General features: G+C 38.5%; 4 protein-coding genes across 4 annotated transcripts; 1 reads left to right on the forward strand and 3 right to left on the reverse strand.

Annotated features, from left to right (window-relative positions):
• Positions 1 to 599: 599 nt before the first annotated feature.
• Positions 600 to 3,015, reverse strand: LOC128020641 (cytochrome c oxidase assembly factor 4 homolog, mitochondrial-like). The gene is made up of 2 exons (XM_052607253.1): positions 2,974 to 3,015; positions 600 to 800 (listed from the first exon to the last, which is right to left on the reverse strand). Exons 1-2 carry the CDS (start codon positions 3,013 to 3,015, stop codon positions 600 to 602), a joined length of 243 nt encoding a protein of 80 aa, XP_052463213.1.
• Positions 3,016 to 3,552: 537 nt separating this feature from the next.
• On the forward strand, positions 3,553 to 12,731 carry LOC128020642 (olfactory receptor 1468-like). Its single transcript, XM_052607255.1, has 5 exons — positions 3,553 to 3,809; positions 3,869 to 3,926; positions 4,110 to 4,349; positions 4,979 to 5,036; positions 11,168 to 12,731. The coding sequence occupies exons 1-5, from the start codon at positions 3,553 to 3,555 to the stop codon at positions 12,184 to 12,186; spliced, it is 1,632 nt and encodes a 543-aa protein (XP_052463215.1). The 3' UTR covers positions 12,187 to 12,731.
• A 1,450-nt stretch (positions 12,732 to 14,181) lies between these two features.
• On the reverse strand, positions 14,182 to 14,987 carry LOC128021034 (cytochrome c oxidase assembly factor 4 homolog, mitochondrial). The gene is made up of 2 exons (XM_052607910.1): positions 14,841 to 14,987; positions 14,182 to 14,649 (listed from the first exon to the last, which is right to left on the reverse strand). Exon 2 carries the CDS (start codon positions 14,646 to 14,648, stop codon positions 14,400 to 14,402), a length of 249 nt encoding a protein of 82 aa, XP_052463870.1. The 5' UTR covers position 14,649; positions 14,841 to 14,987; the 3' UTR covers positions 14,182 to 14,399.
• A 2,169-nt stretch (positions 14,988 to 17,156) lies between these two features.
• On the reverse strand, positions 17,157 to 18,185 carry LOC128020643 (olfactory receptor 10A4-like). Its single transcript, XM_052607256.1, has one exon. The coding sequence runs from the start codon at positions 18,120 to 18,122 to the stop codon at positions 17,157 to 17,159; it is 966 nt and encodes a 321-aa protein (XP_052463216.1). The 5' UTR covers positions 18,123 to 18,185.
• Positions 18,186 to 24,071: the final 5,886 nt, after the last annotated feature.

Genomic DNA, 24,071 nt, shown 5'->3' on the forward strand with positions numbered 1-24,071 from the left:
TAAGTGATCCGAATTTACCATCACAGTGCTCAAATAAAAATATTTGCACTGATTTAGTGTGGCTCTTTTTTTGTAGCCTTTAATGACACGACGAAGGAAATTTTATTTCAAAATCGGAATTAACATACAAAAATTTTAAGCTTCAAAAAAAAAAAAAAAAAAGTAAAAAAATAAATAAATAAGGGCAGTCTAAATTGAAAAGTTATTTGTATGCAAAAACAATAAAGAAACTAAAGGAGAATATATTAATGTGTACAAAGGTTTTAATATAATTTTATATAGTTATTTTATATTATATTATATTAAAGAAGATTTGTGTAGTTTGTGTAGTGCTCATTACAAATGTATTTGGAAAGGAATGCTAGCGGATAACATAATAGTCTTACAAAATTAACCATGGTGTGTTTATAGCAAAAGTGTAGTAACCATGTTTTTAAGCATATAAAAATACATTAAAATGAACTACACAATCACACCTTTCATGAATCATGAAAAATTTCAATGCACTCTTGAGAGACAATCTTTACACTACACCTTTTTTTTTCCAGGAAAGCGAGATTAATGTTTTATTGTGCAGCACTGTCTCAGAGGCCTGTGTGTCAGGCACATTGTGTGGCAGAAGTCCTTTGTTTTAGAAGCTGCTCTTTGCAAGTTTTCGGGTAGGTGGTCATGCACTCCTTAAACTTCTGAACCTCAGTCTGACACTTCCTCCCTTCCTGGTGCTCAGCCATACAATCCTGAAGAGCGTGGTGCAGCTCAGCACAGCCTGTCCTGGAGATCATCCCATTCACTGGATCATCCTCTTCCATAAAGCATCAACAAGTGTTGCCATTTCCCAACATCACAGCAATAATGACTTTAATTCTAAGAGGAATACTACTAGAGATAAAATTGTAACTATGCAGCCATCAGCTACAGTATCGCATCAGACAGTGCACTATAGATACCCTGAGGAACAGTTCCACTCATTCTCTACTATAGGAGAGGAAGAACTGTATAATCTTGTTAAATCATCTAAACCAGCAACATGCATGTTCAACCCTATTGCATCTAATCTCCTAAAAGAGGTGCTTCCAGAAGTCATAGATCCTCTTCTGACTATTATTAATTCCTCATTGTCATTAGTATAAGTCCCCAAAACCTTCAAACTGGCTGTCATTAAACCTCTCATCAAAAAAAAAAAAAAAAAAAAACACAACTTGACCACAAAGAGCTAATTAATTACAGACCAATCTCGAATCTCCCTTTTCTGTCCAAGATACTAGAAAAAGTAGTATCCTTACAATTATATTCCTTCTTAGAGAAAAAACAAACAAACAATCTGATCATGGTTGTATCTCTCTATTAGTGCAATTGGATCTTAGTACTGCATTCGATACTATTGATCACAACATTCTTTTGCATAGACTAGAACACTTTGCTGGCATTAATGGAAGTGCATTAGCATGGTTTATATTGTACTTTTATGATGGGCCATCATTTCGTAGCAGTGAATGAAGAGGTATCATATCGATCACAAGTGCAGTATGGAGTACCTCAAGGCTCAGTACTAGGGCCGTTACTCTTCACGCTTTACATGTTGCCCTTGGGGGATATCATCAGGAATCACGGTGTTAGCTTTCACTGTTATGCTGATAATACAAATTTGAAAAACTAACAGAATGCATAGTCAATATAAAAAACTGGATGATGAGTAATTTCTTACTGCTAAATTCTAAAAAAAAAAAAAAAAACAGGTGTAAACTATAGGACCCAACAACTCTGCATGTAATAACCTAGAATGCTGTCTAAGACTTGATGACTGCTTTGTCAATTCTTCATCGTCATTTAGGAATCTAGGTGTGCTATTTGATAGCAATCTTTCCTTAGAAAGCCACATTTCTAGCATTTGTAAAACTGCATTTTTCCATCTCAAAAATATATCTTAATTACGGCCTATGCTCTCAATGTCAAATGCAGACATTTTTATCCATGCGTTTATGACCTCAAGGTTAGATTATTATAATGCTTTACTGGGTGGATGTTCTGCATGCTTAATAAACAAACTCCAGTTAGTCCAAAATGCAGCAGCTAGTGTTCTTAATTTTATTTTGCTTATTACTTATAAAGTCCTGAGTGGTTTAGCACCTCAGTATTTGAACAAGCTCTTGTTACATTATAGTCCTCCACATCCACCGCATTCTCAAAACTCAAGCAATTTGATAATACCTAGAATATCAAACACTTATACAACTATATATACAATATAATATACAACTGCGGCTGCAGATCCTTTTCCTATTTAGCACCTTAACTCTGGAATAACCTACCTAACATTGTTTGGGAGGCAGACACACTCTTGCAGTTTAAACCTAGATTAAAGACCCATCTCTTTAACCTGGCTTACACATAACACACTAATACGCTTCTAATATCCAAATCTGTTAAAGGATTTTTAGGCTGCATTAAATAGGTACACCGGAACCGTGAAAACTTCCCATAACACCTGATGTACTTGCTACATCATTAGAATAATGGCATATACGCTAATATTAGACTATTTCTCTCTTATTCCGAGGTCACCGTAGCCACCAGATCCAGTCTGTATCCAGATCAGAGGGTCACTGCAGTCACCCGGATCCAGTAGGTATCCAAACCAAATGGTGGATCAGCACCTAGAGAGGACCTCTACAGCCCTGAAAGACAGCCGAGACCAGGACAGCTAGAGCCACAGATGCAGATCCTTGCAGCTGTCGCTCTGGCTTGCTTAGTTGGGGTCACTTCATTTACAGCGATATCGTTGACTTGATCGCAAATGATTGCACAGGTACTATTTAAACTGAACTGAGATGATGACATCACAGAATTCAGTGATGAACTGCCTTTAACTGTCATTTTGCATTATTGACACACTGTTTTCCTAATTAATGTTGTTCAGTTGCTTTGCCACAATCTTTTTAGTTTGAAATGCTATATAAATAAAGATGACTTGACTTGACTCCTGCTCCAGTTGTGAGGGGGTGGAGTCGATGTCATCCTTATAATTTCAATTATAATTTAAAATGTGTTATAATAAGTAACAAGGAACGTTTTAAAAGTAATACAAGTAAAAAAGTTGTATAAAAAATGTAAACAAAAAACACGGTCCGCAGATCCATTTGCTCATTCTGTGTCGCTGCTCTGATTGGCCATCAGCGTCAGCTGCTGCTGACGAGCAATCAGATCAGCGACAGGTGCGTCTTGTTTCTGTTGGCCTACTTATAGTCCTGTGTGTGTCTTGTCTACTGTCAGATCGTTTGTTACTGTTCTCTGTTATTCTCGCTCCTTGCAGTGCCGTATAGTCCAGTTTGTTGGAGTTTCCTGCCGTAGTGCTAGTGCTTGGATTTATTTTCCTGTCTTCGAGGTTATGCCCACTGCGGTCCCTGCGCTGCCAAGGAGTGACTGCCGACTGAGAGACTTGTTCCCACCATCTGGCCTCTTTGCTCTCTTGACTCTTGAACATTCAAATAAAGGCTTTGTTCTTTCGCAACTGGATCCAGTGTTTGTTTGCCCTGAAATAATGATCTGAACATCATGGATCCAGCTAATGTAACCGTGGTACGAGCGATCCTTAAGAAGAACGACACTCGATTTCATCGTCAGGGTGAACAGATCATGGCTACCAGTCGAGCAGTTCAGGCCTTGGTAGAGCAGGTCTCAGATCTCATTACCCAGATACAACAGCTGAGAGTCGAGCCTGTTCACGTGCCCACTGTGCCAAAACGTTTTACCCACCAGCCAACATACCAGCAACACGGAACCACAACTGTCACCGCCTGCTGCCTAATTGGGTGAGCCCAAACTCTGTCGTGCATTTCTGACTCAATGTTCACTGTTCTTCACTCTGCAGCCCTCATCATTTTCCACTGAGGAATCCAAGGTTGCACTCGTCATCACGCTGCTATCAGGTAGAGTGGCGCTGTGGGGAACATCAGTATGGGAGCGGCGACATCGGTGTCTATAGTCATTCCAAGTTTTCAGTAGTGAACTCAGGAAGGTGTTTCGATCGGGCTGTGTCTGGCAAAGATACAGCCAGGGCACTGGCGGATCTATGACAACACAACAGGTCAGTGGTAGACTACTTCATCTAGTTCCGGACGCTGGCAGCGGAGTGCAGTTGGAACGATGAGGCACAGTGGGACATGTTTCTGCATGGGTTGGATGACCGTATCCAAGAAGAGATATACACTCTGGACTTAACAACTGCAGTGGATGGATTGATTGACTTGGCCATTCGAGTGGACGCAAGGTTGAAACGTCGAGATGGTCTGAAACTCCAAGACCAGGTTCCAGACATGGAGGCTCGTCCCCCCTTTCCTCCTTGCGATACGGTGAGTACCGCACTCAATCCCGAACCCATGCAGGTGGGCAGAGCTCGCCTTTCCCGGGAGGAGAAGGAGTGCAGAAGAGCACAGGGTCTGTGTTTGTATTGTGGAGCAGTAGGTCATTTTGCAACTAAATGCCCAGTAAAAGTCAGGGCCCATCAGTAGCAGGGAGGTTACTGATGGGTGGCATTTCCCTATGCGAATCCACCCGCGAATCAACGCTCCTCCCAGTGAGACTGCAGTGGGCCAACTCTCATCATCAGTGTGTGGCTTTGGTGGACTCTGGGGCGGAGGGAAGTTTCATGGATCAAGGCCTGGCCCACCAACCCGGGATCCCCCTCATTTTCATCAAGCCTCCCATCACTGTCAACTCTCTGGCTGGTCACTTACTGTCCTCGATCACACACTCTACTGGACCAGTGAGTCTCGTCACATCTGGCAACCATGTGGAGGAGATTCGTTTCCTCCTCATTGATTCTGCTGGTGCTCCAGTGGTTTTGGGACACCCCTGGCTCACACTACATAATCCTCACATAAACTGGCGGCAGAACACTATCATGTCTTGGAGTGAGAATTGACATGCGTCTTGTTTGGTGTCTGCTTGTTCTTCTGTGTCTCGTTCTGTGTTGCCGGAGAAGCAGACAGATCTGTCTAACGTGCCCGAGGAGTACTTGGACCTGAGGGAAGTGTTCAGTAAGTCCCGGGCTGCGTCTCTTTCTCCGAATCGTCCCTATGACTGTGCCCTAGGGTTATTGCCAAGTACGTCTCCGCCTAAGGGTGGGCTATACTCACTTTCCGCTCCAGAGAGGGAGGACATGAAGAAACATATTTCTGATTCTCTAGCAGCCAAACTCATCTGCCCTTCCACTTCTTCTGCAGGGGTGGGATTCTTCTTTGTGGTTAAGAAGGATGGTACCCTGCGTCCTTGTATTGACTATCGAAGGATGAACAACATCACAGTAAAGAACACCTCTCCCTTGCCATTGAATTCTTCAGCTTTCGAGAGACTGCAGGGGGCCTCCTTATTCACAAAGTTGGACCTTCTGAACGCCTATCATTTGGTCTGCATTAGGGAGGGAGATGAGTGGAAGACCGCTTTTAATACCCCAGGGGGCACTTTTATTACTTGGTCAAGCCTTTCGGCCTGTCCGACTCCCCTGCAGTCTTCCAGGCACTAGTTAACGATGTGCTGAGAGACATGGTCAATCAATTTTTGATATGTTTACCTGGATGACATATTGATATTTTCTTTGTCTCTCCAGGAACATGTTCAGCACGTCAGGCGAGTGCTTCAGAGGCTGTTAGAGAATGGGCTTTTCATCAAGGCAGAGAAATGCATTTTTCATGCACAGTCTGTCCCCTTTCCAGGATTTATTGTGTCATCCGAGGGGATGCGCATGGATCCCGACAAGATTCAGGGAGTGGTAAATTGGACAACTCCAGATTCCCACAAGGTCCTGCAGAGGTTTCTGGGCTTTGCCAATTTTGACCTGCGCCTCTGACTGCCTTGACCTCCACCATGACGACCTTCAGGTGGTCTAATGCAGCTGCTTTGTTTCAGCCCCCATTCTTGTCGTCCCTGACTCGTCTCGTCAGTTTGTGGTGGAGGTCGTTGTGTCAGAGGCGGGGGTAGGTGAGGTTCTCTCTCAGCGCTCCTCTGCGGATGGCAAGGTTCATCCGTGCACCTATTTTTCTCATCATTTGTCACCCGCTGAACGCAATTACAACATGGGTAATAGAGAGTTGTTGGCAGGGTTCGGGGGTACCTTTTATTGTTTGGACCGACCACAAGAATCTTGAATATATCAGATCCGCCAAACGACTTAACTCTAGGCAGGCTCGGTGGACACTTTTTTTTCGGTCGATTTGATTTTTCCATTTCTTACCGTCCTGGTTCTAAAAACATCAAACCAGACTCGTCATCCCGTAATTTTTTACCAATTTGAACGTCCGGTATCTCCAGAGTCCATCGTTCCACAGAGGTGTGTGGTTTCGATGCTAACTTGGGAGATCGAATCGAAGGTCCGCACGGCCTTACATAGGGTAGTGCCTCTGCCCAGATGTCCACCGGGTAGATTATTCGTGCCAGAGAGGTTACGGTCCAACGTTATTCGGTGGGGTCATTGTTCCTAGGTGGCTTGTCATACAGGAGTAAGTCATTTCTCATTTCTCTTATTAAGCAACAGTTCTGGTGGCAATCTATGGCTCGTGACACTCGCCAATTTGTATTGGTTTGTTTGGTCTGCGCTAGTTGTAAGAGTTCAACCCGACCCCCAGCGGGGCTCCTTCAGCCGTTGTCAGTTCCTTCGAGACCCTGGTCACACATTGCGCTAGATTTCGTCACAGGCGAAACAGGGTAACACGGTAGTTTTAACCGTGGTGGGCAGGTTCTCGAAAGCTACTCATTTCATCCCTCTGCCCAAATTACCTTCTGCCTGAGAAACAGCGGCTGCTGTCATTGACCATGTTTTTCCTATTTATGGCCTCCCGACGGATGTGATCTCTGACAGGGGTCCGAAGTTTATATCCAAATTTTGGAGAGTGGGGCGAATGTTAGTCTTTCCTGGGGTTTCCATCCCCGGAGTAACGGTCAGATGGAGAGGGCCAACCAAGAGTTGGAATGAGGGTTGCGATGTTTGGCGTCACAGAATCTGTCTTCTTGGAGCCAGCAGATCTCTTGGGTTGAGTACACGCATAACTCATTACCAGTGTTGTCCATGGGCCTATCACCATTTGAGTGTAGTTTAGGGTACCAGCCACCTATTTTTCCCAGTTTAGAATCCAAAGTCGCGATCCCCTCTGCTCACAAATTCGTCCAGAGGTGCAGGGACATCTGGAGAACAGCCAGGATGACTCTTCTACAGGTGGGGTTACACACCAAGGACCAGGCCAATCGCCACCGGTCAAAGCCTCCCATCTACGTTGTTGGTCAAAAAGTGTGGCTTTCATCTACTGATATTCCTCTCTGCTCCATTTGTAGAATATTAGCTCCCAAATTTATTGGCCCATTTAATGTCACCAAGATCCTTAGTCTGGTGACGGTCTGCCTTAAACTTCCTCTGGCATACCGGAAAATTCATCCCGTGTTCCATGTTTCCAAAATTAAGCCCCTCATTCGTTCTGCTATTAATCCGCCTACCCCAGTTCCCCCACCACCGCGAATCATAGATGGGGAACCAGCTTATTCGGTTAGTCGTATTCTGGACTCAAAGGGGAGGGGATGCGGATTCCAGTACTTAGTGGACTGGGAAGGTTACGGTCTGGAGGAGAGGAGTTGGGTTCCTGCCCGAGACATATTGGATCACTCCGTTATTGATGACTACAATTGACAGGTAGTACCCTCTGAAAGCATCAGGTGATGCTCCTAGGGGGTGGGGTAATGTCGTGGTTTGCAGATCCGTTTGCTCATTCTGTGTCACTGCTCTGATTGGCCATCAGCATCAGTTGCTGCTGACGAGAAATCAGATCAGATGTGTTTGTCTTGTCTAGTGTCAGATCGTTTGTTACTGTTCTCTGTCATTCTCGTTCCTTGCAGTGCCATCAAGTCCAGTTTGTTGGAGTTTCCTGCTGTAGTGCTAGTGCTTGGATTTATGGTTTCGAGTTGGTGTGTTGCCTTCACTGTTTCCTGTTTTAGTTTCTGTCTCTCGAGGTTATGCCCACTGCAGTCCCTGCGCTGACAAGGAGTGACTACCGACTGAGAGACTTGTTCCTACCATCTGGCCTCTTTGCTCTCTTGAACATTCCCTCCCTGTTCATTCGCAACTGGATCCAGTGTTTGTTTGCCCTGACAAAAACAAACAAACCACTCGTACAATCAGTATTCAGATTGTCTTTAACACTTGTGTTTGTGTAGCAAAATTCTGGAAGGTTTCAAAACTTGACTAGTCGGCAGCATTTCTTACCATGAACAGGAAATGTGTTCAGTTTTTAAGGGTCCGAGTCCATGAGGTAAAATGACAGTAGATGTCAACCACTAGATGGCAGTGTTGTATCAGACAATTTTAATCATCTAATATGCTTATTTTCTAAAGTCACTACATTTCTACTGAATTCAATCAGGGCGTCAGGCACTTGTGTTTTTGAGGGGGCACGTGTGGGTGGTGGTGGTCATGCTTGTGTCACACATAGCAGCCACAGTAGCACTGTATGACTGATATAGGGTTATGTTTTATTTATGTATTTTTACTTTTTATTCAAAACATTACCCCTCCCACAATAGTTTGATTGACAGTGGCATTTCAGCACAGACTGGTGTGGCGTCTTACCTTAGACCCGTCCTGAGTGAGCTGTCATCAGTCCACCATTGTTTCACCGCCGAAGCAGATGTGGACAAGAATGTCTCCTAAATGAGTGAGGTGTTCTGTTGTTGGATGTAATAATTAACATAGCAGTCGTCATTTACTTCTGACACCTGAGCCACTGAAAATGCAGTGGATTTGTTTCTAAAGGGAATGTGCCCCTTATCTACCTATGCTTCTATCTTCATGCGAATCATTTGTGGTCCAGCTTCACCAACAAGTGAGTATAAAGTTTTTTTTAAAGAATCTTTTGCAAATCACCTTTCCTAGTGTAATGTGCTAATTAGTAAGTTGGACGATGAATGTGACTAAAGTCTCTCTGAGAGCGGCTAGGAAGAAAGGGGCAGGGTCAGCAGAGCTCATATTGCATTTAAAGGAAAATGCTACAAAACGGCATGCTCTGAAAGGAGTTGTTTGTGACAGGGTAAAAAAAAGGTGTTTTTTACACTACCACTGAGAAATTTTTACCAAACGATGTTACAGAGTTTTCATTAAGACCCTAAAGAATCATATGAACGTGTGAAAAATGGCCATCCGATGAGCCGTTTTTAATACATATCGTTAAAGGCCTATTTCTCAAAATGAATTGTTTTTTTCTCTCATGCACTGAGCCACAAATCTTGCATTTACCAAATGTAATTCCTATCTATATTCTGATGGATTTACAAAGGGTTGTGTTTATGTACAACAGGGTTATTCAAATCTTGTCCTGGAGGGCCAATGCGCTGCAGAGTTTAGCTCAAACCCGGATCTGTAATATGTAAACAAAATGACATTTAGAATATTCAGATCTCTATTCTGGAAATGCATGCAAATTAATGCATATTTAACTAAATAATGCCTCTATTGTCATATTAAACATTTTAGAAAACTTGTAATACAAAAGATGTTTGCAATTCTTAATGTAATCAATCAGCTGGTGACATATAGTGATATTAGTTCTGTGTATTAGTTAAATTTTCCACTCTATTCACCTGAGATGTTTAAATTTAAGATGTGGGCCAAGAAATAATAGTTGTACAACCTAGAACAATACACTAACTGTCTTTGACATTGTTGTCAGAGCTGTGATTTGACTGGCAGGATGACCGCTCTTTAAAGGTTTGCCATTGGTGGAGAATGTTATAGTGATAGTCTGAAGGGATTGACATCTCTTCATTTAGTATATAATGCATTACGGTGACCCTGCAGGCCAGGCAAACATCCATAAGACCTTACTGTAAGTATATCATATTAACTATTCATTAACATTAATATTGTTTTTAAACCTTTTCTTATTCTGCATTTCTGCCCAGACAGGATGAAAAAAAGATGATTCAAGAGGTCACTGGAAGCAGGAATATTTCCTTCCTGTCTGCTGGATTCTCTGGTATGCCTCACATGAGATACTTTTATTTATTCCTCTTAATTGCCTACTTTATTTCTTTTCTAGGAAACACCTGTCTCATGTTTATTATCATTACGGACAGAAATCTTCACACTAAATATATCTCTGTCTTTAATTTATCATTGACAGACATTAGTGAGAGTATTACAAAAATCCCTCAGCAACTGGATGCAGTTTTGTTTGGGAATCAGTTGAATTTGAAAGCCTCAGTTGGATTTTGCTTGTGTAACATACTCTCCAATGTGTTATTTGTTTTAGTTAATTCCCTAACTCTCACTGTTCTGTCTTTTGACAGATTAGTAGCTATTAGATCAATGCTTGTTATAATTGCTGCTTTGTGGATGCTAGCACTAATGCACACAAACATGAGCAGACTTTCATTTTGCAGAACTAGTGTCATAATCATTCATTTCTGTGATCTCGGGTCAAATGTCCCAAGCTGTGTCAGCATGCGTGTTCTGTTTCAGGTCATCATTGTGTTCCCAGTTTTTTATATTATCTTTTCATATACATGCATAGCTGTAACATTGTTCACAACCCCACATGACCATCAAAGAGCCACAAAGACATGTACTGCTCATTTAATAGTAGTGGCTGTATTTGATGTGCCCATCTGCCTAACAAATGTCTTTCATGTCCTTTTAAGCACCAATACTATAATTATTCTTGCTCTGACATCTATATTTTCTTCAGTTATTAACCTTATCATGACAAAGGACTTGATGTCTGTGAAAATGCTTTATAAAAAATTATAAAAAATAAAATGATGATGATGAAATGATGAAAATCATGTTTTACTATACAAACTGTGTTCCAGTTATATTGTTAGTAGCAGTGTGATTTTTGTATTGAATTCTTTAAAATAATTATAAAATAACTAAATATGAAAGTGTTTGTTTTTAAGTATAAACTGTAAGTGTCGCATCTTTAATCTTGTGCCAGTCTTATTTTGTTTAAATTTCATGTAAACTATCCTTACTATTCAACTATTTAGACACACTGTTCTGTATTTATTAAGAATAATTGTTTAGGGAGGATGATAGGAATCATAGTGCCAAGCAATATTGACTGATACACTCAAATAATTATTTTAATAGTCTGCTATTGAGTGTATATCTAAAAAGAGTTCTTTATCACAGGTAACACAACAATCCTCACAACAGGCAGCTTGACTTCAGTGCATTCAAACTCTGCAAATGTGACCTTTGTTCGCCCTGCAACATTCTCCATCAATGGATTTTCTAATATCCCACATGCAAAATACTTCTATGTGTTTTTGTGTTTTGTATATGCTGTGACCGTTTTGGGGAATTCATTTATCATGTGTATCATATATTTGGCCCGCAGACTTCAAACAGCCAAATACATTGCAGTCTTTAATCTGGCTCTTTCTGATTTGTGTGGAAGCTCTGCTTTGATTCCAAAACTCATAGACATGTTTTTATTTGAGCACCAGGACATTTCATATGAAGCATGCTTAATGAATATGTTTTTTGTGTTTCATTTCATGAACGTTCAGTCTTTGACACTACTTGCCTTGGCTTATGACAGACTGGTTGCTATTTGTTTTCCTCTACGGTATCATGCAGTTATTACCAAAACATCAATGTCACTCATTATAGGTTGTATGTGGATTTTTTCTATGACTTTATTTGCTGTACTTGTGGGATTAGTCAACAGACTCTCTTTTTGTGGATCTACTGTGGTCAATAGCTATTTCTGTGATCATGGCCCCATCATCAGTCTTTCCTGTAACAGTAATTCCATAAATTATCTAATGGCATATATTTTATTTGGTCTCCTAATTTGTCTCCCAGTGATATTGATAAGCCTCTCATATTTTTGCATTGCGGCAGCATTGCTTAAGATTGCTCATGGTGCTGATCGCATCAAAGCCATGAAAACCTGCACCTCACATCTTTTATTAGTGGCTATTTTTTATCTTCCATTTTTAAGTGTAAATGTTAAATCCATCTCAGCATCTATTGATCTAAATGCACGGATAATTAACAATTCCCTGACACAAATAATACCCCCTATGCTGAATCCAATCATATACACTCTAAAGACAGAGGAGGTCATGCAATCCATAAAAGAACTATACAAACGCAACAAAGTAAACACTATCATAGAAAGAAATGTGAAACAGAGAAAATAAATAAAGGTGCTCGTCTTTTCACATTTTGTCCTTTATGTTTTTGTTTGTTTTATGATTGTATGAAAGATGATGTCCTTAATTGCATATAAATATCAGAAAAAGCTATATACTTTGATTATAATTGATAATTTAACAAATATCCACTTGAACAGGATCAGCTGTGTAGATATAAAATAATTAAACAAATTTCTCATATGTGATCAGAATTTACCTTCACAGTGCTCAAATAAAATTATTTGCACTGATTTAGTGTGGCTCTTTTTTTGTAGCCTTTAATGACACGACGAAGGAAATTTTATTTCAAAATAAGAATTAAATTGTTAGTTCACCCAAAAATGAAAATTATTTCATTAATAACTCACCCTTATGCTGTTCTAAACATGTAAGCCCTCCTTTTATCTTCGGAACACAGTTTAAGATATTTTAGATTTAGTCTGAGAGCTCTCAGTCCCTCCATTGAAACTGTGTGTACGGTATACTGTCCATGTACAGAAAAGTCAGAAAAACATCATCAAAGTAGTCCATGTGACATCAGAGGGTCAGTTAGAATTTTTTGAAGCATCGAAAATAAAGTTTGGTCCAAAAATAGCAAAAACGACGATTTTATTCAGCATTGTCTTCTCTTCCGTGACATTGCATACTATATAAAACAGTACACATATTTAACTTTAAAATTCTAGAAATCATAGGACAATCCTGCATGCTTCAGGAGATGCCAGACATGATAGAGGAAGACTGAGAAAAGAGTTCAAATCAAAGCAGCTGGATTTCCGGTTCGCGAACGAATCATTCAGTTCACCAAATCGAACTGAATCGTTTTAAACGGTTCGCATCTCTAATACGCATTAATCCACAAATGACTTAAGCGGTTCACTTTTTAATGTGGCTGACACTCCCTCGGAGTTCAAACAAACCAATATCCCGGAGTAATGCATGCACTCAAACAGTACACTGACTGAACTGCTGTGAAGAGAGAACTGAAGATGAACACCGGGCCGAGCCAGATAATGAACAACAGACTGACTCGTTCACGAGTGAAGAACCGGTTGCATCGGTTTTCGGATCACCAGTAGTTCTTTCGGACAGTTCGATTCAATAAACCGGTTGAAGAAAACGGTTCACCGGTTCTTTTGCGCTCGACGTAATGGCGTCATTTGCGATGATTGCCCTTGATTCAAGCCTTCGGTTTACCCGCGCTCATAACACTAGCACAGAATCAGTTCAGAATCAATCACCAAAAGAATCAGTTCAGTTCAGACGCCCTGTGTGTCGGTTTGCTTCACGCTGAATCACACATCACACATCAGCTCCTCAGTTCACGAATTGGACGCGTCTGACAGAAACGGTTCTTCACTCGTGAACGAGTCAGTCTATTGTTCGTTATCTGGCTCGGCTCTGTGTTCATCTTCAGTTCAGCTCTCGGACTAAATCAAAAATATCTTTAACTGTGTTCCAAAGATAAAAGGAGGTCTTACATGTTTGGAACAGCATAAGGGTGAGTTATTAATGATATAATTTTCGTTTTTGGGTGAACTAACCCTTTAACATACAATAATGTTAAGCTTCAATAAGGACAGTCTAAATTGAAAAATTATTTGTATGCAAAAACATAAAAAAAACTAAAGGATAATATATTAATGTGTACGAAGGTTTTAACAATTTTATATAGTTATTTTATATTATACTATATTAGAGAAGATGCTTGCATTAAGAGTGGTAACCAGTCTACGGGGAGCATTAGAGCTCAAGATAAACACATAAAATGTAAGTAACATGTTGTTGCAGCCTTCAAACAGTCACAGTGTTAAAAAATTAAAATTAAAGACAAAAAATCGAATTAAATCTTCTAACAGACCAAAATACTTAATAATGAAGACATAACTATACATATGAGACACAAACGTGTAAAACGCTTAAATAAAAATAAATAAACGTGTTTGTGTAGTGCTCATTACAGATTATTTGGAAAGATTAATAGCAGATAACATACTAGTCTTACGAAAATTAACCATGGTTTTATTAAAGTAAAAGTGTAGTAACCGTGTTTTTTAAGCATATAAACATACATTAAAAACGTACTACACAATCACACCTTTCATATATCATGAAAAATTTCAATGCACTTTTGAAAGACAATCTTCACACTACACCTTTTTTTTCAGGAAAGCGAGATTAATGTTTTATTGTGTAGCACTGTCTCAGAGGCCTGTGTGTCAGGCAGATTGTGTGGCAGAAGTCCTCTGTTTCAGGAGCTGCTCTTTGCGAGTTTTCTGGTAGGTGGTCATGCACTCCTTAAACTTCTGAACCTCAGTCTGACATTTCCTCCAGTCCTGGTGCTCAGCCATACAGTCCTGTAGAGCATAGTGCAGCTGAGCACAGCCTGTCCTGGAGATCATCCCGTCCACTGGATCATCTTCTTCCTCACTCCTGCTCCGGTTGTGAGGGGATGGAGTCGATGTCATCCTAATAATTTCCATTACAATTTTAAATGTGTTACAATAAGTATCCAGTTAAGTTTTAAAAGTAATACAAGTAAAAAGTTGTATACAAATTTTAAATAAAAAACAACAACAAACCGCTCGTACAATCAGTATTAAGATCGTCTTACACGCTCGTGTTTGTGCAGCAAAACTCTGATATTTAAATAAACTTGCCTTTGAAGTGTGTTAAGATTTCAAGAGCTTCAGGACGGTTTCATAACATGTCCTTTCGGCAACATTTCGTACCACGAACAGGAAATGTGTTACATTTTTAAGGGTCGGAGTGCATGAGGTAAAATGGCAGTAGATGTCAACCACTAGATGGCAGTGTTGTATCAGACAATTTTAATCAGCTAATACAGTACACTTTTTTGCTAGTCACGACACCTCAGTCAGGGCGTCATGAACTCGTGTTTTTGAGGGTGCACGTGTGGGGTGTCATGATTGTCACGTCACACATAGCAGCCACGATAGCACCGTATAACTGATACAGGTTTATTTCTGCATTTTTTTATTTTATTGAAAACATTTCCAAACGTGTTTACTCTATCAGGAAAATTCTTAAATATGTGAGATTTAAACGAGTGTTGCACCTTTATAGATTGTGTTCTTTGATTAATAAATGGTGATGGCCAGAGTAGACTAATAGTATAAACGTATACCGCTTTAATACCCCCCACATACACACACATTCTATGTAGGAATTGATTTAACTTTTTTTTTAATTAATCAACACATGACGCACAGTGATGATAAAGCAAAAACTGTATTTGTGATACATTTGCAAATGTATAAAAAAAAGAAAAAAAAAAGAAATGGGAATAAGTATTCAATACTGAATCACCTTTGGCAGAGATTAGAGCCGGTTTTTTTTTTTTGGAATATGATGTGACGAGCTTTACACACCTGGATTTAAGGATTGTCTGATACTCTTCTCTGCAGATCCTTTGACAGGTTGGTTGGTGACTTAGTGGACAGCCATTTTCAGGTCTTTCCAGAGAGTCTGGAGTTAGTCTGAGATCTTGAGCTCTTTAGACCAGGTTTTCATTTAGAATGTCTCCATATTTTGTTGTGTTCATCTTTCCTTCCATGAACAGTCCCTGCCTCTGACAAAAAAACAAAACAAAAAAAAAAACAAACAGTTAAGGTGACATTGCATACTATATAAAACAGTACACATATTTAACTTTAAAATTCTAGAAATCATAGGACAATCCTGCATGCTTCAGGAGATGCCAGACATGATAGAGGAAGACTGAGAAAAATCACTTCAGTGAAGTCTGACAAACAGTGTAACATAATTCCTGAAACATTTTTTCTTTCTTTCAATAATTGCATTTAAAAATATCAAGCTGTGGCTGTAATTTCTGAGTAGTTTAAACTCAATTAATGAAACTTCTGAAGGCACTGTTTCATTTGAGAATGATTCATATATAAACAGTGCTGCAAACAGGAAAAACACATTACCACAGAAAGCTGTCTCAATTTAGAGAGCACAATAAAACTCACTTTTAAAGCTCTTCATGTTTTTATACACATAACCCACTTTTCTTAAATGCTTAAGAAAATGTATAATTAGCTTTGATAACCCATAATCAGGACTCCATACATTGTGATCAAAACTTCTGCTGATTTGAACTGTCCAGAGGCTATTGGATTGAACACTTCTCTTAATTTGTGGTGTTTTGAGTGGATACAGCTTCTCCAGATGAGCTATAGTTTCAAGTCAGACGAACCGATAACATAAAGAACATTCCCAATCTTTGAAAAAAATGCAACCATCACCTTGGACACCTATTGTACACATAATGTATAAAGGAATTACAATCCAATGGGAAAAACACACACCCATAAACAACCTTATGACTCCCCAAATAACCCAATTCTCCCTAAATTAAGTCAACAATGCCAAAGTGACTAATTTGCCAGTCTTATTAAAGCAATGACCTTGTTCGAATAAACAGGCCTGCAAGTAAACCTGGCACCATCTTTGCACTTTGCAGACCAAGCAGCTTTTAATTTTTTTGTGGATACACAGAAAGAACATTTTAAACAGTGCTATTATTAAAAATAAATAATTGGTTTTATGAGTGGTGATAATGTATTTTGTGGATACAGAATATTGTTGTTTTATCACACTTAGTTTATACTGTTTCTCTCCAACCAATCTTATATTATGTGTGAACTTTGAGAATGACCATGCATGGATGAACACTTAATTGTAATTTCTTTTCTTGTGCAACATACAGAGAGGTTGCACAATGAACTAAAAAACATGTATTGTGTTCTTTATAATTAAATAATACAAATTAGTATGTTAAAAGTATGTTAGTATTTACAAGACAACTGCAGAGAAAGATTCTGTAGAAAAACAAGGCATTTTAATATAAACACAGTATAATACAGTCACAAAAGCATTACAGAAAGCCTCCAAGACAATATTATAAATAATCTCAGCACTTTACACTTCAACCACAGTTATGTTCTACATTAAAGTACATTTCTTAGAGGATGAACAGACAGTCTCTGGGTCAACAAAGAATGAATCCTGCTTCGAATCTCTTTAGTTTTCAGTGAGTAGAGGATGGGATTCACGCACGGTGTGAGGAGGGATGACAAACACAAGCTCACCAGACCTACATTGGGGTTCCAAATAATTCCAAAAAATGTAAAACTGAAGATGATTACAATAGGAATGAAGAAAAGAGCCACTAATATAAGGTGCTCTGTGCACGTGGCCAGCGCCTTATAACGGCTCTGATGGTTTTTCATTCTGAATACAGCAGTCAGTATACCGATGTAGGTCAAGAAAATAAAAACCAAAGGTACAGTAATGAAGAGCATAGTTAAAGCAGTGGCATAGTTCCATTGAGGTGTCGTGTCACCACAAGCAAGAACTAAAACAGGAGCGTAATCACAAAAATAGCTGTGGACCTCAAGAGAGCCACAAAAGGACAGGGTTGGGATGGATGTAACAGCATAGAGAATTATAACAATAGAAAAGAACCAAACTGCACTGATTAAATAAGCCATTCTGGAGTTTGTGTTTATAGATTCCTGTCTTAAAGGGAAACAGATCGCGATGAACCTGTCATAAGAAAGAATACATAAGGAAAATGGTTCAAGAGATAAGAAAGTATAGTAAGTGTACATTTGCAGAAGGCACAGTTTAAATGGCACAAAATTGTCTAGAAGAATGTAAGTCTTAATCATGCCAGGCACAAGAGAGGTGCTGAGAATAAGATCAACCAAAGCCAGATTACCAACGGCCATGAACTTTGGGACATGCAGACGGTGGTCATAGAAAATGATGGTGATCAGAAATACATTGCATGTGACTGTGATCACGTAAACCACAGTGAGGAACATGACATAGATATTACTGTAAGACATTGAACTCAAGGCAACAATGTAAAATCCTGCAGGCTGAATGATGGAGTTGCTGGCATTTTGCATGGCCGTCCTTTTCTTACGACCCAGCTTCCTTGCAGTGTGCTTTGCTTTTTGTGAGTGAGAAACCAAATACCTGCGAAAAACAGTCACAAACAGTCTGTGCTTCACAAATCACCTTTAAAGTCTGTATTATTTGAGGACATAAGCCCTTATGACATTCAACCAGAAATATGATAAAGAAACTTCCTACATTGAACATATTACAGTGACTGATTATCATACATACATGAAAAAAAATGTCGTAGAGGTTTGTGGATAACAAACCACGGTTTTGTCTCCGCTTCGCAGTTCTGGATCACTGTGAATCCTGGATGTGAACTTGAGAACATTTTGGCCAATATATGAGCCAGTTTTTCCTCCAGAGGTATCATTAAACAGAAAAGAACCTCTGCTACTGTATCTAATAGTCTTGAGAGAAAAGACGTTCATTAGTGATTTTTACTTCATTAATGTGAGATTAATGATGGTGTAACTAATTAGTCTGTTTATGTTTTGTGTTGTTTTTTAAACAACAAAAATCCCTGGAGGCATGATTCAAAAGGCGGCATTATGAACTAAATAACACTGTAGTAGGAAAATCATATAACAAAAACCTAAGATTGAAATGCTTTAAAAACATTCATTTTATAATATGAAGTCAAATCAAAGAAATAAATAAAAATCTAAGAATTAACAAAAATGATAAAACACAAGCAAGGCATTCTTTAGAAAATACCAGATGTGCAAGTGAAGACTGGGAAAAGATAATAACTTAACACGACTGCACTTCAGAGATGTGTGAACACAGCTTTACAATTTACACAGCTTGACTGATTGAGGTGTTAAATTGACACTAATCCTGAAACCCTTTCTTCGTATCATAATAAGTAGATTTAGAGATATCAAGCTGTTGCTGTAATTTTGGAGTCATTTAAAATGAATGAATTTGAGTTGCCTGAAGGCACCGTTTCATTTGGAAATAATAATGCTCCATTAATAATAATGCTAATAATGCAAACAGTGCTGCCAGGGTAAAAACACATCACCATGAACACAATTTTTTCATTTGAATAGTATTTAAACTCGTTTAAGCAAGCCAAGTATGTTTACTATTAACCATCAAGACTGGATGGGCAGGCAAACTTGTGAAATAATAATTTTAATGTATTTCAGTTTTAAGTCTGACAGTGTTCAGACAAACAGGAAACAGAATGTTATAATGACTTGTTATGTTGGGTACACACTACACAATTTTTTTAAAGGTATATTTTTGCCTTTTTTTTATAAATAGGACATTACATATTAACAGAAAACAAATGGGATAGAGAGAAGGGAGAAGGGCATGCTAAATATCTGTCCATGACTCATGCAGTGTGAAATGTGTTTTGACTGGAAATTAAATCAAAGTTCAGAGTCATAAACTTGCAACAGAAAATCAACAAGCATGACTTTAGCAGGCAACCATTTACTCCTTCATATTCTTCCTTTTTTATTTTTATTTTACACAGCAAATCAGTGCTTATATCGCAAGCTTCCTGCTGGCTACAATTTGTAACAGAAAGAAATAATGTCTCCAACAAGAACTGTGTGCTCTTACATTATTTTCTATATCACTTCTTGCATGTGTTTGGTTGTTAAACATTTGTGGACTAGACAGAGTTGTCAGCGATTCTTCCACTGAAAAACTGTGTAATATGAGCACACAACAGCAACTAGATGATTCTCCAGACAGTTGTGAAGTGTGAAATGAACAGCGATCCGACTATTCTGAAAATCATGCAGTGTGTTCTCTTCATACAGACAGAAAATCTCCTTTTAAATGCTTCAGTATGTGCAACTTGTAAAAGGACACACATAAACAACCTAAACCTTTATAAAGTTCTAAAACGGCTTAATTGCTTGATGTGGTAAATCAATCCTGAAACTTTTTTTTTATTTTTATAAAATTAATTTGAGATGCCTGAAAGCACTGTTTCGTTTGAGAATCATAACACTTCATGAACAAACAGTGCTGTTACAGTAAAACACATCACCATAGACATGTCTTAATGTAATATAAAAGGCATTTCCAGTCCTTTGTTTTTTTATCCTCCTTATCCACTTTTTAAATAAAGAAACACAGATGAAATTTTATATAAAGTCATTTTTGCTTAACATTATGTTTGAATTGGATAACTGAAGGTCAGCAGCAAAGACACTAAAGAACTATAGTAACAACACGGTACACACAACACCTCTGCACTTACTGCAGATTTCTCTCAACATGGGGATGGGAAAGCTGTCAGTCAGTAAATGGGTAGTTACTTATTTGAAAAAGCAACTCAATTAAACAATTAAACAGTAATGCATTACTTTACTAGTTACTTGAAAAGTAATCTGATTACATTACTTGCATTGCTTTACCCCCAACACTGATCAGGACTTCCACTGCATAAGGGATTTGCGCTGTCTGGATTGAGGCTATATTGGATTGACCAAATGTCTCAACTCAATCTGTTTTGAGTTTTCACATCTTCTCCAGATGAGTGAATGTTTCCAGTCTGACATTGGTCAGACAAACAGAACTGAATGACCATTTTTTTTGGACTTGGAAATGCAGCCATCTCCTTGTAAATTGGCACCAACTGTATACATACTGTACAAAGAAATGACAATCCAATGGGAAAAACACACCCATAAACAACCTGATTCTCAAATTAGTGACTAATTTGTTATTTTATCTCATTAAGGCGATTCTTAAACAGAAACAATCAGGTCTAGTCTGTGTGAATGCTTTCTTCTCTAATTAACCCCAGGCTGCTCTCATCTCATGAGGGTCAGGGCTAATGACTTTAGAGGAGACACAATGTAAACACAACAATGCTTGCCCTCGGAGCGAGTTAATTGATCTCCCCAGTCTAAAAGACGACATAATACTCTCAGAACTTCAATGAAAATAAAGAAAATGAGAGAGAAAGCCCCTAGTCATTAACAAGAAGATTCATTTGGTTTGTAGGATCCAAAATTTAAGAAGTCAACTGAGGTTAACAATGATCATCAGATAGTGATAAGCTTTTCTCCTGTTATGATTATTTAAAATATTGAGAGTTGGCTGCAGTGATATATGGAGAGAAAAATCAGATGTGAATATAAATGAGATGTTGCATCTGCCACCTTGATTTTGCTTTAATTGAAACTCCAGTTAGACAGCAGCTGACATCTGCCTTCAATATCTCTCCAAACCTTCAAATATATCTTCTTTGGAAGCTGCTTTGGCCTCAAGATTGCTGATGAAACGATTGTTTTGTCAAGTGGCATCCCCATTTCCTCTTATAAAAGACAAACACTTGAATTTCATCATTGTGTGTGTGTGTGTGTGTGTGTGTGTGTGTGTGTGTGTGTGTGTGTGTGTGTGTGTGTGTGTGTGTGTGTGTGTTGCTTAATGAGCAGAGCCTGGTTATCAAAATTCCCAAAGTCACCAGTTTTCCTTTCCACAGTCACTTTCTTTAAACTTGTCAACATAAAGGTATTTTAATGAGTCTCAATTAGAGTGATGAAAACAACCATTTTCAATCCCAAATGAACAGACATTCCAATAATTAGTAAGTGCTTATGGGAGATAATGCTAATACTATAACTTGTTGTTTCCTTGGAGAAGTGCCAGATTGTTTTTAACCATTTGAAGCACTGCATTTACTGTAGATAAAAACACTCTATTATGGTTATTTATTGTGTTAAAAATTCATTTAGAGTGTATAAGGAATGCTACCTTCTGAAAAACTTCTGTATACTGTTGAAAATATGTCTAGTTGCGCGGTGGGTACTATGCTAATGTTTCCTGGTTTGTAAAAGATAATATAGAATCATAATGGCTGGTTGAGAGTGAATTGGCACAAGACCAGAGGAGCACAAAAGACTATGGCTGGCCATTATAAGAGAAAATAGCCTATTTTGATGGGTTTCATTTTTTTATCCCTTGCTCTTTTTCTTTTTTGCTGTGGTCAGCTTTAATATTTGACCGATTCCTCAATTCTAGAGAGGCAGTGAACTGGACAAAGTCATTTTGAATTTCACTCAGGCTTACAGAGCCAATGGACTATGAGTCAGAGGCCTAACTCTTTACACACGGAGAGTGACTAACTCTGCTGGGACGCTGAGAGACTGGGGGCTGGAGTAGGTCATGTACGATTAATATGTTCATATGTGAGAAATGGAAAATATTGGGAAAGAGGATTCGTCTTCTTTGTGAGGAGCTGAATATAACAGATGAATGATGCAGCAGGTATTCTTTCCATCTTTCGTCTAAGGCCTGAACTGATGCTATCAGCACATAATATGGACATCTGCAACTTTCTTGGCCAGCATCAGCACCACTAGTTTTGTGATATTATGAGAAACCTCAAAACACTATTATTCTGAAAAATAGTAAAATATTACCCCTGAAGGTGCAGGAACATAAAATATCCATAGTAAATATAATATTATTATTTCCCCAGAATATTAGGACTCAAATAATGTAATTTAATGTTTTTGTTAAAATAGTGCCCTTCTTTTTAATTAAAAAAATAGTTTTATAATGACTCAATAAGCAACACTGCCTTGTAGGAGAAAAATGAAAGAAGTAGTTGGCCCAAATCCTGCCATTTTCCAAAAGCATATGATTTTATCACTGGTAAAACACAAGGATAACTTGTAAAGATCACTGATTGTGACTGTCAGACTCCAAAACTCACATAAAAGTACCATAAAAGTATGATTAGTATGCATTATACTAAATCTTTTATTTAATTAGATTGCTTTATGTGAAAAACAGGCTGTATAGTTTAAGTCATATTTACTCAAAATCAAGTTATATAAATTTGATTTGCCACATGGTGGAAAACAAATGAGAAGAAACTTAAAGTAAATCTCAGTTGTTCTCACGTCTATAGTCAGCGCACAATATTTATATAGAGAACTGAAAATTAGAAAAGTCTCCCACACACTGAGAAGTCACTTTAGCCTCTCGAATATCTGTATTGAGCAGGATACAGAAACCAATTAAAGGTTAATGAAGCATTAGAAGCATTGCAGTGAACATCAATAAAAAAAACTTCATTACAAAAAATTATTTGGGCTGCCTGGAGGGAAATAGATTTGCACAGGACATTTGTTTTCTTCTCAGTACCTACAGGATTTGTATCAAGGCTTGTGCTGCTGCACGACTGACCTTTTTTAAAATCAAACACCCAGTCATAAGGAACCTAGTAATTAAACCATGGGCAAATGAAGCAGGCTCGGGGGCGAGACTCGGGATTTATAGGACGTCAGCTTGCCCCTTATAGATATGACCCTGATGGGATTAATCCCAGCTCTGCTATAATTATGTTACAGATTTGTCTTGAGTCATGCCTCTGTTCTTTTATTAGCAGCAAATTGTCTCTAGCTATCATCAGTATTGGGGAGAGATATCCTCTAAAGAGAGAAAGAGATTGAGAGGAAAAATTGTGTACATATAAACTATATTTGAAAGTTTTCAATAAAATCCCACTTACTGTAAGAAACTACCAGATGCTTCACTGCAATCACATTATGTTTGAATGGAGAAAAAAAAAAAGATTTTCTCTCAGCCTGGATTTCCTCATTCTGATGCCTTTATTTGACATTCTCAATGATAAAATCCAGACAAAATGAAGCATAAATAAAAATACCCAAAAATAATGACCCATACATAAAACACAAACAGAGCAGTCAATGAGGATATCTTGAGTTTTATTGAGGATGCAAGTCATTTGTTTATAAAATAGTATTATGTCACGGCTCTATAATTTAATTTCATCACAAGGTTATCTGGTCTGCATAACAGATGAAGATGATGAAGTTAAGAACTGCACATTTTTGTACAGTCAAATCTCCATATGCATAACCAACTGTCTAATCAAACATTGGAGAAAAAAAAGGCTTATTGTGTCTCACTCTAGATCAATAATGTATTGGCACTGTATACAGGGTTAT

The sequence above is a fragment of the Carassius gibelio genome, chromosome A10 (assembly GCF_023724105.1).
Source record: "Carassius gibelio isolate Cgi1373 ecotype wild population from Czech Republic chromosome A10, carGib1.2-hapl.c, whole genome shotgun sequence".
NCBI lineage: Eukaryota > Metazoa > Chordata > Actinopteri > Cypriniformes > Cyprinidae > Carassius > Carassius gibelio.